General features: G+C 34.8%; 1 protein-coding gene across 1 annotated transcript; it reads left to right on the plus strand.

The window, feature by feature from the left end:
- The first annotated feature begins 288 nt into the window (after positions 1-288).
- pepd (peptidase D) lies at positions 289-16,202 on the plus strand. The gene is made up of 15 exons (XM_077713195.1): positions 289-370; positions 2,392-2,575; positions 3,529-3,656; positions 3,718-3,781; positions 6,009-6,056; positions 7,341-7,402; positions 7,617-7,661; positions 10,750-10,825; positions 10,910-10,956; positions 11,890-11,958; positions 13,481-13,558; positions 13,698-13,846; positions 14,752-14,936; positions 15,003-15,194; positions 15,913-16,202. Exons 1-15 carry the CDS (start codon positions 354-356, stop codon positions 16,054-16,056), a joined length of 1,488 nt encoding a protein of 495 aa, XP_077569321.1. The 5' UTR covers positions 289-353; the 3' UTR covers positions 16,057-16,202.
- The last annotated feature ends 617 nt before the right edge of the window (positions 16,203-16,819 follow it).

Consider the following 16,819-nt stretch of genomic DNA (forward strand, 5'->3'; position numbering starts at 1 on the left):
TAATTACATGCTTATGCTTACATGGTGTTATTATTATTAATCATTGTTATTGTGTATGCCATTTTTTTAATATTGATAAATTCATTGCCAAGGATTTACCATGCTATGTTTTATACTATACTTTTTAATACTAATCACTCAGTGCAAAACGATCTTTTGCAACAACGGATTCCAAATAATTAAATATTGATTTATAAAATTGAAAATACACCAACTAAAGCGTCATTAAATGCTACTTTAGGTTTGGAGATTCCAAATTCCGATTTTTTTGAACGTTGCATCACGTCATCTGGATAGAAAAGCCACGTGACTTCCACCAGCACGTGACAATACAGTGATAGCATAACGTCAACATGGCTGCAGCACCACAGTGAGTTTATATATTATATTACTGTATATTTCAACAAGGAATATATTAAATCAAGCAATTGTCTTTTTAAATATAGATCGCGTCTATGTGAAAAATTGTTAATGACTGTGCCACGCCGATACTACGGTTTTAATCCTGTTTTTGAAGATGCTATTTAAAAACCATTTAGCCAAATCGCGACTAAACAGTTTAAAGAATGCAATATATTTAACGATTTTATATTCATAATGCCGTGATTATTTGTGGTTATTCACACAGTATTTAAATTAGAATAAGGTCGATGCAACGTGGACACTAAAAAATGAAATTACCACGTGATAGCAATATAGTGAGTTATTTTTTCATATCAAATTTGACTTATAATGGTAAAAACATCCTTTGTTTTAAACTAGTCTTTACCCATATTTTGCATGTTAACTTATAAGATACATTTATTAAATTCACAACATAATATATGTAGGTACAATATTATCACCGTTCAAAAATCCAATGATTTATATCTCACATATTTTAAAAACACACATTTAAAGGAGTAATATTGTTAGTTAGATTGTTTTTCTTTATGTATATATCGTTTTGTTTTGGAAAAATCTGGATTTGTAGTTTATAGGGAAAATGTAAGCGTTCCCATGGTAATATTATTTTTAAATTAAGTCTGTGTGAGCGTCTTAATTTATTACCAAATATAATCATTGACTTAGTGCTAGTAAATGAGTGATTTAAAATGGACTAGAAGTCGTTTTGAGGGTGTTTTGTTGGATAACAAAATCTACAGACTACCTTCAACGTTTTTTTTATGTCAATGTTTGCCAAAAATTAAATGTTTCTGCCCATACAAACCAATTATTAATAACTGGATAAGCTAAGACTAAAGAAAAATAGCAACAATATGCAAAATTTTAATTGTTGCATCTGGTATATGTTGTTATCATGTTACCACTAAACTCTAAATTTCCCTTCCTCTCTTAAAATAATTAACATTGTCTTTCCTAGTTTCAATTCTCACTTGTAACCTCCCAAGTGATGCAATCAATATAAACATTAAACTTTGCCCTTACATAAAAGCTGATGCAGCAATCAAGGTTCCTTTGGACCGACTTCTGGAAAATTCCATTCTACTAAATCCAATTGTTTTGTTATAACCTCATCAATAAAATGCAAAAAAAAAAAGAAATAATCAATTAATTATTCCTTATGAAACTCCACATTTTGAAATCTTTTGAAATCTACCAATACAGTAATCCCTCGAATATTGCGATCAATGTAAACCAGACTTGGCCGCAATAAACGAAAAACTGTAAAGTAGCATTCGTAGTATTATAACTACCAAAATACATGTTTTGCACCTATACAAAAATACAAGTACACAAGTACACCTATCAAAAAGTGTATATTTATTAAATATTACAGCTATCAGCATGTAATAAGACTGTAATGTATTAATATCTTAATGTAACAAATTTAAAATAAAACTACTTTAACTACTTTACAAACCGTGAAAATAGTTCCTCTCCGCTTGATATAAATCCCCCCCAAAAAATCAAGTAAATGGAAGTTTTAGTCGAAGTACTTTTTCTTCTTATGGGTCCACTGTCCACGATATTCGAGGGATTACTGTAGTTTCCTGACCTATAAAGCTATGGAGGCCATTGTGTTGACAGGATGTGAAGATAATTCCTCAGATACGACACAAAGTTTAAATTTGTGTGTAGGCTGTGCAAAGATTAAGATAGTACTTTGCCACGCTGGTGACACAGAGGTTCAGATAGCAAGTATCCTTCCTGATAAGTCTATCTGATCCAGCACGTCGGAGTGTACTCAAGGACGCTCCATAAAACGTGTAAACACTGTTATTAGGATCGGAAATGGCTTCGTTTTTCCGTCGTGGTTATTTTGACGTAAAATAAATCACCATTTTTAGGACTCTCTAGCCAAAAGCAATTTGTGCAAGCCATTTTGTCCACTTGCTACCAGGATTGTAGCAAAGTTAACATCGTTTTCCTTTTACTGTGTGTTTACAGAGCGGTTTTCTGGTTGGGTAAAGACACCCTGCGAGTGTCCGCCCAACTTTTTGCGGAAAACCGTCGGCGTTTGTGTCTCGGCTTGAAGGCCAAGGAGGGTGTAGATGCCCATTCTGTCGTGGTGCTGCAGGGTGGCGAACAACTGCAACGGCACTGCACAGATACGGACCTCCTCTTCAGACAGGTCGGTGGTGCTTAGGCAGAGTTGTGTACGATCGGATGACCAAGATGGAGAAATAGTCTTGGATAGATTGTTTACTTTTGGTGCTAGGACGTTTGGTCGCCGGTCTAATGGTGACAGAGAGTTTACTGTTGAAGCCAGCTCTCAAAATTATATTCATGAGGGAGTTTTATATCTAAGACAGCGAGAGAGTTCAACATCTAAGTACTGTTTAATATCTAAGTACTGTTTAATATCTAAGCACTGTTTAATATCCAAGTACTATTTAATATCTAAGTACTGTTTAATATCTAAGTACTGTTTAATATCTAAGTACTGTTTAATATCTAAGTACTGTTTAATATCTAAGTACTGTTTAATATCTAAGTACTGTTTAGTATTTAAGTACTGTTGAAAACAGTAGATTTAGATATTAAACTCTCTTGAATATAATTTTGAGAGCTGGTTTCAACAGTACATAGATATTAAACAGTACTTGGATATTAAACAGTACTTAGATATTAAACAGTACTTAGATATTAAACAGCACTTAGATATTAAACAGCACTTAGATATTATACAGCACATAGATATTATACAGCACATAGATATTATACAGCACTTAGATATTAAACAGCACTTAGATATTAAACAGCACTTAGATATTAAACAGCACTTAGATATTAAACAGCACTTGGATATTAAACAGCACTTAGATATTAAAAAGCACTTGGATATCAAACAGCACGTGGATATTGAACAGCACTTGGATATTAAACAGTACTTAGATCTTAAACAGTACTTAGATATTAAACTCTCTCTCATGAATATAATTTTGAGAGCCGGTTTCAATAGTAAACTCTCTGTCACCATTTTACCGGCGACCAAACGTCCAGTCACGTTTACTTTTAGAAGATAGATGTCATAGAAGTGGTTTGTTTGTTTCGATCCTGTACACATTTTTTTTTCGACCATAGGAGTCTTTCTTCCATTGGGCCTTCGGGGTGACTGAAGCTGACTGCTATGGAGCCATTGAAGTGGACTCGGGTAAATCCATCCTGTTTGTCCCAAAATTGCCTGAAAGCTACGCCACTTGGATGGGAGAGTAAGTATTTTGGGTGGTATAAAGCTTTTCGACTTATTGATCTCTCGTCTTCTGTCAACAGGATTCATTCCAAAGACCACTTCAAGAAGAAGTATGCGGTAGATGAGGTCTGCTATATCTGTGATGTAAGTGATCCTTAACCAAAAACAACTGTTGCTACAACTAATACGGATTAAAAAATAAATAAAAAACATCAGGCCGCACCTCACTGTTAGTTGCAGATATCCATAATTATTAGGAGATATTTACATTGAAAAATGTTACACACTTCATTAACCAAGCTATACCACCATAATCTTTTTAGGTGGTACCTCGACGTACAAGTGCCTTGACGTATGAGCAATTTGAGATACGAGTAAAATTTTGAGCAAATGTTTATCTTGAGATACGAGACAATTTGATATACGAGCATACATCGGATACGAGAGGCTGCTCATAAGAACATCATGGCTACTGTCTTTCCCGTCGCAACTACCTTGTGTTACATCTCTACGAGCACTGGGCGGAGCATTGCATTTTTTTAGTGTTTTTCCCATTAGTCAGGGCAAATGGAGTATATACTACTTCTTGTTGGCAAGTGGTCATGCGTTATCCTATTGTGAGGACATTCATGTACATTATTTTGGGAATATTTTGAAGGGACTACTAAAAGCAAAACAACCCTCGATAGGTTGTATTTGAAAGTCAGGGTGGGGGCGGGGCCAATAGAGTCAACCAGGGAGAAGAAAAGTATCAAAATTTAAAACAAAATTAGAATTAAGTTTCGTGTAAGGTTAGATTAAACTTATTTTTGAGTGCCTGCATCGTAATCCAAGTTTATTTAAATGTATTTGTTATGTTACTAGCGCGTTGCCGTGCAATATCCTGAAAAACTAGCTATATCCTTCTATGTCTATACCTATAGTTAGCCTTAAACATTGTTGGGTAATGGCGCCAAACATCGTATAAAGCCCTTTTTGTTTTTTGTTTAAAGACTAATGAAGCGGCTAGATAGCTTTGTCAGCGCTAGAGACATTTCCTGGCAAAATGTTGATATCCATACATTTTAAAAAGGTCTCATTTCCAACTCAGAGTGCTATCACAATTTACGGAGCTAATTGTGCGTTCAAGAATATGCTAAAAGGAGGTCACGTTGCTAGACACAGTAACTCAAGAGTGTTATTATAATTTATAAATAAATACTGAAACACTTTAGCTAGTAGATAAACACTCTGAAATGGACTAAAATGCCACAATAACATAAATAAGTTTAGTTTTTAAAGCTGCAGGGTTCTAAAGAAATGTAAAAGCTGATTATGGTTAGAAAATTACAGTAATAGTATCACATTCAGTCTTAGTCAAGATATTTTTTTCCTTGTAGACGATCTTTTTTAACCGTATTTTCACAACTATAAGGCGCACCGCATTATAAGGCGCACCCTCAATGAATGACATTTTTTCCATATATAAGGCGCACTGTATTATAAGGCGCACTGTATTATAAGGCGCACTGTATTATAAGGCGCACTGTATTATAAGGCGCACTGTCTATTTTGGAGAAAATTTAAGACTTTTAAATGCGCCTTTAAGTCGTGAAAATACGGTATTTGCTATTGACTTCCAGGTATGAAGCACATTAACTACACAGTCACCTCTAGAGCCAGCCATTGTTGATGTTTTGGATTTTTCTGTATACAATCTTGCAGTGGGGGAGGAGCTATATGATGGAAGATTTTGTAAACTAAGATGGCATCTGCATATTTAACAGTATTGTTTAAGTTCAGGCGTTTGTGTTTTTTTAATATCCGAAAGTGGTGGTTTTTCGTTTTTGGTTTTCTGTTTTTTTTCCATATATAAGGCGTACTGGATTATAAGGCGCACTGTCTATTTTGGAGAAAAATTAAGACTTTTAAGTGCGCCTTATAGTCGTGAAAATACGGTATTATCATTTTTCGTTTTTAAATTTTTTTTGGTGGTGGCTAGATTTATACAATGAGCTTCCCACTGCTGTGAAGTGCAAAGGTTTTTAGCAATTTCCTTGAGGCGTACATTTCCCACCTGGGGTGAAGCTTTCCATGTCAATCCGTTCGTGCTTTTTTCGGCAAAGCCTCAGCCGGAGCCTTCAAAATGCTAAAATACCATAATAGCTGCTTTCGTCCGTGTTAAGTGTCGCCAGCTGGGGTTTCGCACTGAAAGCACAAGAGAAAAACCACATAGTCAATATCATGACCTTCTTAAGGTCTACATGCATCCAAGTTGAGACCAACTAGTCCTTTTTAATTTATTTTTTTAATGTCTACTGCTTTATTTATTGGAAATAAAACTGATCCATTACATAATTGTTATTGATTTCTTTTGTGTTTTGTTTTTCAGATTGCCCAAGTCCTGAGTAACCTGAAACCATCTGTGCTCCTCACACTGGTGAGATACTTGAAAAGATATTTTTAAAATACCGGGAATGCTGTTGAAGGTGAAGAATGTCTTCAAACATGAATTAAGTTTAAAAAATAAAAAAATCCCATATACAGTGGTACCTCGAGATACGAGCTTAATTCGTTCTGGGACTAAGCTCGTATGTCGATTTACTTGTAACTTAAATGAATGTTTCCCATAGAAATGAACTAAAACCAAATTAATTCGTTCCAACCCTCTGAAAAACAACCAAAAATAGGATATTGGATTGGAAAAATATTTTATTTGTTCTAATTCGCCATCTATTAACAAAGTAACAAATAACTAGTGGTGTAATACTAGTAAAATGTGTTTAATATTACTAAAATTGGATGGATTTCGCGGAGGGGAGAGTGATGAACAGAGTTGGGGGGCGTTTTTTTTTGCACGGCAACATGCTCGTAACATAAATAAATTTAAATGAACTTGGATTACGATGCAGACACACTCAAAAATAAATTTATTCGAACTTTACACTAAACTTAATTCTAATTTTGTTTTAAATTTTGATACCTTTCTTCTCCCGGGTTGGCTGTATTGGCCCCGCCTCCACCCTGATTTTCAGGTGCAAACTATCAAAGGTTGTTTGCTTTTGTATTCCCTTCAAAATATTCCAAAATTGATGAAGACAAATGTCCTCACAATAGGATAACACACATCCACTTGCCAACGAGAAGTAGTATATACTCCTCTCGTATTAGCCAACAAGCTCCGCCATTTGCACTGACTAACGGGGAAAAATACACTGAAAAAAATGCAATGCTCCGCCCAGTGCTCATAGAAACATTACACGAAGGAGTTATGACGGGAAAGACAGCGGCCATGATGTTCTTATGAGCAGCCTCTCACGTCCGCTGTATGCTCATATCTCAAAACTTGTCTCGTATCTCAAGATAAATATTTACCCGAAATTTTACTCGTATCTCAAATTCCTCGTATGTCGAGGCATCGCTGTAAAATGATTTCGTTAATTGAAAGATCTGTTTTGCAATCTACATTATTTCAATAGTAATAATTTCCGAAAATATTTGGTGAAAAAATATATCGCCAGTCTTAACAGGTGTTTTTATCCTTTACATTCATTGCGCGCAATATGCGTTAGTTGAAATTGGCTTTACATAGTATCTTATAAAGGACTGTTTTATTACTAGTGGGAAAATAAACAATGATAGTCGTAATTAAAAGCTAATGTTGCCTGCGAATGGATGCATTTAATTTTGTGTGTACTTTTGTGCGTTTGTGTATTTATTGTAGCGTGGACAGAACACAGACAGCGGGAGCGTCAGCCGTGAAGCCTCCTTTGAAGGAATTAGCCAGTAGGTTTTCTTTAATTACATTTTGCTTTATGTGTTCATGTGTTGAATGGTAATTTTAGTGGTGTAAACAATGCTGTCCTGTTTGTCGTTTGTTTGAAAATACATTTTTGAGTTGTCCTTTGCATCTTCCTTTATTTATTTTGTTGGGGAAAATGAAAGTACATTTAATTTTGTTATTTACAATTAAGCTACATTTATTGTCTGTTTTGTTCAGATTCCAGGTGAACAACATGTTGCTGCACCCAGTCATCGTGGAATGGTAAGAAATCAAATGTATACTACTGTATTTTCATGACTATAAGGCGCACTTAAAAGTCTTAAATTTTCTCCAAAATAGACAGTGCGCCTTATAATCCAGTGCGCCTTATATATAGAAAAAAAAACAGAAAACCAAAAACGAAAAACCACAACTGTCGGATATTAAAAAACCACAAACGCCTGAACTGAAACAATACTGTTAAATATGCAGATGCCATTTTAGTTCCATAATATAGCTCCTCCCCCACTGCAACATTTTATACAAAAAAATCCAAAACATCAACAATGGCTGGCTTTAGAGGTGACTGACTGTGTAGTGAGTGAGTGCTTCATACCTGGAAGTCAATAGCAATTACCGTATTTTCACCACTATAAGGCGCACTTAAGTCTTGAATTTTCTCCAAAATAGACAGTGCGCCTTATAATCCAGTGCGCCTTATATATGGAAAAATGTAATTCGCTGAGGGTGCGCCTTATAATGCGTTGCGCCTTATAGTCGTGAAAATACAGTAAGTTCACGCAGGGGTGCTGGAGCCTATCCAAACCAGCTGAATATGTAAATAATCACTGTGAAATCTGAATTGGCAACGAAAGCAGTTAATAAGACTTATTGTACTTTCACGACTTTCTATTCTGGCTATGTCAGATTTCACTGTGAAAGTCAAAATTTATGTTAAATTACCTAATATTAAAAAAAAGGAAATTAGATTAAAATGAATTTAAAAAAGATGCTGTACTTACCATTATAGTTGAATTGTTGGGAAATTCCATCTGACTTTGAAACGATTCCCAGAGAATGTTCCAGTTCTCTCTTTCTTTGAATTTACAAATGTCTTGTTCTCATTTGCGTTCAAATCCCCCGTCAGCCCCAAATCTCCGCAATTTCCTTTGAACGGCGTCCATTTTTATTCTGCCTGAACCTATGGCGTTTCTAGCTATCCAGTTAGAACAGCCAAAGTACAATCTAGCCCCCCAGAAAACTTTTTTATAACATTTCTTTTTGTAGTTAACAAATTCAGGCCAATGCTACTTTTTCCCGCCAAAAATTTAACATACATTTATTATCAGGACATTTAATTATTACTATATCATCGTCATATAAATGCATTCTCATATTAACTCTAAGTTCTAGCATGTGGATTCATGTTAGTTTAGTTTGCTCAAAATTTAGCAAATATACATCTAAATCTATCTAAAAAATAACATTGAAATGTTAGATTTTTTTGCATTTTTAGATGTATTCTACTCATTTTTTCTTTAAAATTTAGATTAGTTTTGTCGTCTTTAGCATTTTACTTTTAACTAATCACATTTTAGTCATTTACGTATATTATATATATTTTTTTAGTGTTGTCAAGTAATTACTAAAAAACAAAAATAAAATGTAGATTCATTTTGTCGTCTTAAGCATTTTACTTTTAACTAAACCACATTTGAGGCATTTACATATATTATATTATTTTTATTCAGTGTTGACAAGTAATTACCAAAAATACAAATCTACATTTCTAATAAATTCATGGGAAAAAAAATCAGTCTTCAATTGTGATCTGCAAAAAAACCCATTAAAAAATAAATAAATTAAAAAGCAACAGTTGTAACCCCCCCCCCCCCCCCCCCCACTACATCTCAAAACACAGCCCTTAATTGACTATGTGCGAATCTGCTTGTTGCCCGCATTAGACTTCCCTGCCATCAGTTGAATTGACATTTGGCCAAAATGAGAAAGAATGCTCTTCAGTCACATCTCTTGTTGCAAGAGGGAACATTTCAACGTGGCAAAATAACACTCTAGAGCGCCATTTCTCAAATAACTCAGCCTTAATGCCCTGGCCTTTCGCTTTCTGTTTTTCACGACATTTTTTTTATCCATTAAGTCTAATGACATTATTTCTCATCTTATATTCTAAAACTACTTTAAGCAGCTGAGAAAGGGGGGTATTTCGCACCACCCGAAAACCTTCTACGCAATAACTTTAAACTTTGCCTGGGGTATTGCACAATAAGGTTACCATATTTTCACAACAATAAGGCGCACCCTCAATGAATGACTTTTTCCATATATAAGGCGCACTGTATTATAAGGCGCACTGTATTATAAGGCGCACTGTATTATAAGGCGCACTGTATTATAAGGCGCACTGTATTATAAGGCGCACTGTATTATAAGGCGCACTGTCTATTTAGGAGAAAATTTAAGACTTAAGTGCGCCTTATAGTCGTGAAAATACAGTAGTAATTGCTATTGACTTCCAGGTATGAAGCACTCACTACTTTACAGTCACATCTAGAGCCAGCCATTGTTGACGTTTTGGATTTTTTTTGTATAAAATCTTGCAGTGGGGGAGGAGCTATAACATGGAAGATTTTGTAAACTAAGATGGCATCTGCATATTTAACAGTATCGTTTCAGTTCAGGCGTTTGTGTTTTTTTTGGTTTTTGGTTTTCTGTTTTTTACATATATAAGGCGCACTGGATTATAAGGCGCACTGTCTATTTTGGAGAAAATTTAAGACTTTTAAGTGCGCCTTATAGTCGTGATTATAGTCATTTTTAAGTGTGTATAGTAAGCAAAGTTAAATTGAAAGTTTGTTATGTTACGCATGCGAATGATTTGACATACGATCTCGGTCCCGTAACGCATTAAGCTCGTATCTCAAGATATTACTTTATTGGCAAAACACATGCAGAATGCTATTCAGGATAAAAGTCACGCCACATAAATATCGAGTAAATTTTTTCTTGCCTAACAAAGGTTTTTTTGCAACATTTCTTTATATGCCCGTGTTTCTTTCTACATTTCTGTCGGAATATTTTTGCTGATGCCAGTCGACGAAAGCGTTCTTCATAACGCGGCCAATTTCACACGACTTTGCATTTCGCGCCCAAGTACTCCCAAGTTGAAACATTCAGGTTCATTTTGTCAGTTTCAGCAGAGTTTGCAAGTTGAAGTTTTTAGCTATACAGCAAAAAAAAAAGCTTGAAAGAAAACGGGAATTTTTTTTCCAGTGACATTTGAAGAAACAACTTTTACGGACATATTTGCATCACATAATTTAACTATATGTCTTTCTTTGTTCTCCTTCAGCCGTCTGGTTAAGACGGACATGGAACTCGAAGTTCTAAGATACACCAACAAGGTGTCCAGCGACGCCCACAAAATGGTAAGTAGCACCTTTAGCAGACATTATATGAAAAAAAATAACCTGCGACTCAAAAGCATCCCTCCATGTCGATTTTTTTTCTAGATTATGAAGAGTGTGAAACCCGGACAGCAAGAATATGAAATGGAAAGGTAATGTCAGAATCGCCACTATCGAAAAAATCTAATGACCACAATAATAACAATGTGAAATGACCTTTCTGACAGCATCATTATCCACTAAAAGCTGAATATTTTAAGCTTTTGTATCTCATTAATTTGTGTTTGTGTAACCACTGAAGTCGTTGGTGAATGTATAATAACTGTTATGTAATATTTTAACAACATTAGTGTAGTTAGTTGAAATCCCAAGATGGAATGTGGAGGAAAAAATGGAAATGCCAAATTCAACATAATATTGAATGTTTAAATCCTACATTACTTTGTGTGTGTGTCATGTGGGCCATTTAGACTTATATTAAATAATTAATATTTTAAATTAAAAAAAATATATATATATTATAATTTGAATATCTTGATTTGTTTTAATTTTAATGAATAATATTTTAATTTAAAAATATATATTATAATTTGAATGTTTTGATTGTTTTAAAATAAATAAATAATATTTTAATTTACAAAAATATATTATAATTGAAATATTTAGATTTTTGAATTAAATAAATATTTTAATTTAAATATATATATATATATATATATATATATATATATATATATATTATAATTGAAATATTTAGATTTTAAAAATTAAATACATAATATTTTAATTTAAAAAATGTATCTTTTAATTTAAAAAATGTATCATTTAATTTGAAAAGTATATCATTTAATTTAAAAAACATCATTTAATTTAAAAAACATCATTTAATTTAAAAATATATATAATTAAAAAATTCCCAAATACGGGATGAATAAAGTTATCAAATTTAATTTAAAATGTCAATTATCTTGACATAGTAGAAATTTGGATACTCTTTATTGATTACTACTTAGCTCAGTGTGAATCTGTTAAGAAAGTTTTAAAATTTTGTATTTTAGACTTTGTCTATTTTCTTTACTTTTCAGCCTTTTCCAGCATTACTGCTACTCGAAAGGAGGAATGCGACACACTTCGTACACATGCATCTGCGGAACGTGAGTTTTATTCTTCTTTTTAGTCATGTTAGCAATATTAAAACAAAATATAAACTAGAAGACGCCTTAAGACTTAATTAATGGCCTGGTTAATCATAAATAGTTGCTAATCATAAGCTGGCCGTCTGTGTGTCCAAGGCCAAGTGTAATGAGGTCTTTTTAGGGATTACAGTTTATTAATTTAGCTTTGTGTTTACATCCAAAGCCCGGTCTTGATTAACGACCTGGACCGTGTCCAAAACTTTGTAGTGAAATAACAGAGTCGGGGGCGCTATGAAATGGACATGTTTCGGACTGATTGGCAAAAACTCATTAGTTCCACTTCAGTGTTTTTGTGTAACAAAACTTTAGTTTGCTAATTATCGTCAAAGCGCTGATGTTGATATTTTTTTGGCCAAAATTAAGACAGAAATTTCTCATCACAACCAATTTACGTTCCAGAATGTTGCAATTGTTTTTTTGTACTTAGAATACATTCCACTAGCTATAAACTTAATTTCAATTACTGTATTTTCACGACTATAAGGTGCACTTAAGTCTTAAATTTTCTCCAAAATAGACAGTGCGCCTTATATATGGAAAAAAACAGAAAACCTAAAACGAAAGACCATCACTGTCGGATATTATAAAAACACAAACGCCTGAACTGAAACGTTACTGTTAAATATGCAGATGCCATCTTAGTTTACAACATCTTCCATCATAGCTCCTCCCCCACTGCAAGATTTTATACAAAAAAATCATGAACAATGGCTGGCTCTAGAGGTGACTGTGTAGTGAGTGAGTGCTTCATACCTGGAAGTCAATAGTAATTAACCGTATTTTCACGACTATAAGGCGCACTTAAGTCTTAAATTTTCTCCCAAATAGACTTATAATACAGTGCGACTTATATATGGAAAAATGTCATTCATTGAGGGTTCTCCTTATAATGTGGTGCGCCTTATAGTCGTGAAAATACGGTGATATAGTATACTTTGTTCCATGTAGTTAGCAATGTAGCTACATCAATTAGCTGGTGGATATGACAGGCAATAGTAGTCTCATCTCATTTTTTGAACCACTTGACTGACTACTAGGGTCGTGGGACGGGGATGCTGGAGCATATTCCAGCTAACTTTGGGCCAGAGTTAGTTGGAGTTTTGGTTGGTTGGTTTGCTTTTCGCCTATTATGTCCCTGGGGCTTCCCTTCCTCTAGTAACCAGTTGGGTGAACTTGGTAATCAGCTTTTGTATGTCTATTTAAACCCCGTGTGTCATTGTCGGATCATCTGCTTTATTTGCCATGTCATGCTCCATGTCAGATTTGATTTTATTATTTATTGCTAAGTCCTTGTTATTTTCTTGAATCCCTTCCGGCCTTAAATAATTCAAATTTTGTTGGAGCACTCCACGAACTCGTCCTTTGACTGCTTCCATGCAATTTGGGTCCAACTACGTTCCACAATAGACGTCTCACCCGATACCTAACGCATTTATTTAAGTCAACTTTGAGATTTTTACATCAATTTTGTAATCCACAGGGGCAACAATTCCTCTGTTCTCCACTACGGTCACGCTGGGGCTCCAAATGACAAAATCATAATGGACGGTGATATGTGGTGAATACAATACTAGCATTTTTTTCCTTTTACTTTGAGATCTATATATCAGAATTTTCCAAAACTACCAAGAATTGAAATTCTTTCTGCCAAATTTGCTATCAATTTGAACAACATTTGATTTTGGTGTCTCTTCCAGTTTATTCGACATGGGCGGTGAATACTATTGCTACTCATCAGATATCACATGCTCCTTCCCAGCCAACGGCAAGTTCACCAGCGACCAGAGGGCCATTTACGAGGCTGTCTTGAAAGCATCCAGAAAAGTCATGTCTGCCATCAAACCAGGTTATACATTTGCTATCTCCAATAACTACAGTATTCCCTCGACTTTTGCGGTTAATCCCTTCTATAACCACCCGCGTTAAGTGATTTTTTCGCAAAGTAGGAACAATAAGTATATACTTAAGCGTATACGTTACATTTCAATTTTTTAATGTACTGTATACTGTATATTAGGGTTTTTAGTGTATCCTGACAGTACTATTTGAGGCCTATTTGACATTTTTTTGGGCTAATATTTACATGTTTATCAAAGTACTTGTTATACTATACATTGTACATGACACTTCCTAACATATCCTAGTGGTACTGTCTTGGGCAACCGGTATTGTCCATTTTTTTTATTGGCCTACTGGTTAACGTTTTGCAGGCTAGTACTTATTATTACAGTACTTACAAATATAGAGAAAATCTGCAATGCACTAAGGATGCGTAAATTGAACTGCACAATGTGGAGGGAACACTTAACTATCAAATGGTTAATTCCTGTTTAGTTTAAAGACGTTTATTGTATTTTCTCACATATAAGCCGTATTTGTCCCTCGAAAAAATGTACGACTGAGTCGAGGGTACGGCTTATATGCGCAAATGGTTAATTCCTGTTCAGTTTAAAGATGTTTATCATATTTTCTCGCATATAAGCCGTATTTGTCGCTAAAAAAATGTACGACTGAGTCATGGGTACGGCTTATATGCGCATAAATTAGACTCGACATGCAAAAAACGCCATAACGCAAGAAAATGTGGTTGATATGGTCATTTATTTCAACATTAGGAAAACATATACATTTAAATAGAGAAAGTATAAACAGATAAAACGCTTAACAAAATTTCGGATATTTACGAAAGAAAATAAACCATATCTTACAGTAGGTAAGTCAGCAACTAATCTTGGGAAAATTTACGCACAGGTGTTAAGTGGACTGACATGCACCGTCTGGCTGACCGAGTCCACTTGGAGGAACTGGTAAAGGTTGGGATCCTGAAAGGCAACGTAGAAGACATGATGAAAGTCCACCTTGGTGCCGTTTTCATGCCTCACGGTCTGGGACATCTACTGGGAATCGACGTCCATGACGTGGGAGGCTACCCAGAGGTGAGAACGTCGAAGAACAATGACCACCAGAATTTGGATTGCCTCGTTAACATCGCCATCCCGTAGGGCATCGAGCGCATCAACGAGCCGGGGCTTAAAAGTCTACGGATGGGCCGCCTCGTCCAGGAACGTATGGTGCTCACCGTGGAGCCTGGGATCTATTTTATTAACCACCTGCTGGATGAGGCCCTCAAAGACCCCACTAGGAGCTGTTTCATCAATGAGCAAGTCCTTGGTCGTTTCAGAGGATTTGGTGGGGTCAGTACACATTTTCCAAGCCTAATATTCGCTATCTAGCTATGTCAGACATGGGAAAACTATGGCCTGCGGGCCAAATATGGCCCATTAGGCTTTTTAACCCGGCCCGCCGACATTGTCCAAACTGTTTTTTTTCCCCAAGATGGCGCCGTCACGCGGAAGCCAGTGGCAGTAGCTTTGTCCACTCTCGTGTTTTACAGCCCCTCTATCTTATTTTAAATTAGACTTTAATATTTCTTAATACATTCCTTTTTACTTTACTTTGTACTTTAGACTTTTGACTTTAATGATGAGTGATGAGTATATTAATACTTTAGTCCTTTTTTCTGTTTAAGTTTCATATGTACTGTTAACGGATGCACTTTTTTATATGTTTTCGTATCTTGTGCTAACCATGCCCCTCTAAATGACATTTTAATATTTTTAATACATTCCTTTACTTACTTGACTTTGTACTTTTTACTTTAATGGTGAGTGATGAGTATGTCAATACTTAAGTCCTTTTTTCTGTTTAAGTTTCATATGTACTGTTTAACGGATGCACTTTTTATCTTGCACTTTTTGTATCGTATCTTGTGCTGACCTAGCCCATCTGTCAAATTTTTAAAGTCAATGTGCCCCCCGGGCTGGAAAAGTTTGCCCAGCCCTGAGCTAGATAATTAGTCGGATATATTATCAGAAATTGACTTGGGATTTAATCATCGAAAATTTCCAACAGGTTCGCATCGAAGACGACATTGCTGTCACGGCGGATGGCATCGAGCTGCTAACCTGTGTCCCGAGGACTGTGGACGAAATTGAGGCCTTCATGAGCCAATCAGATAAGCCTTTTAGCCCACTTGTGTCCAGCCAAAAATTCTGATTCATCAACATAGACTGCTGCTGCTAATACACGATCTAACCTAAAATAACTAATCATCTTTTGCTAAACACACACATTTGATCATGATGCAAATTGAAGGATCTATTTTTTTAATTGCCTAAAAAAAATAAAGCTGTAAATGTAAATACTAAAATGTCATTTTTGCAACATTTTTAAGGCTTTTGTCCGTAATTCTCAGATAGCTTTACTCAAAATATCCACTTGAGGTCGCACTTGTCCGGAAAGGAACATTTTATCCTTTCTTCAAAAATAAAACTACAAAAAGAGTTAAATTTTTAAAATATATATACTTTTTCTTCTTTAGAAAGTATAATATTTCTTCTATAGTCTCCAAAATTTGAAGTACTGGTTGTCTTGTGGTACTAGCAAGACATATATAATAAGAAAAGTAATATCAATTATTATCAATCAGTCAGTGGTATTTTTTTGAGGATTCATATAATTTCCTACTAGTTTTAAAAGGTTTCGTACAACAAATTTGTGCAAATATTACAAAAAAGTATAAACAGCAACCTCCGGTCCAGGCAGACATAAATAGTCACTTCAACAAACAAAAAATAAAAACATATACATACTATTTACATGTTATCTGTTCCTGTTTGGATTTCCACCTCAAAAAGTTAAAACGATGCATTCAGGAAACCTGGGAATTTCGAGTTCTTAAAACCTTCCATTTTTACTTTTTTGTTATTTTCATCCCAGAGCACGAGACCAATCCGTAATCATTCCTCATTGGTGGAAT

This window comes from Stigmatopora nigra, chromosome 3 (genome assembly GCF_051989575.1).
Source record: "Stigmatopora nigra isolate UIUO_SnigA chromosome 3, RoL_Snig_1.1, whole genome shotgun sequence".
Lineage (NCBI taxonomy): Eukaryota > Metazoa > Chordata > Actinopteri > Syngnathiformes > Syngnathidae > Stigmatopora > Stigmatopora nigra.

What these genes read in the sequence shown, in the direction of transcription:
- pepd (XM_077713195.1), top strand. An exon ending in CACCCAGTCATCGTGGAATG is followed by an intron (nt 7,662 to 10,749) that starts GTAAGAAATCAA and finishes GTTCTCCTTCAG; the next exon opens with CCGTCTGGTTAAGACGGACA. An exon ending in TACACATGCATCTGCGGAAC is followed by an intron (nt 11,959 to 13,480) that starts GTGAGTTTTATT and finishes TGTAATCCACAG; the next exon opens with GGGCAACAATTCCTCTGTTC.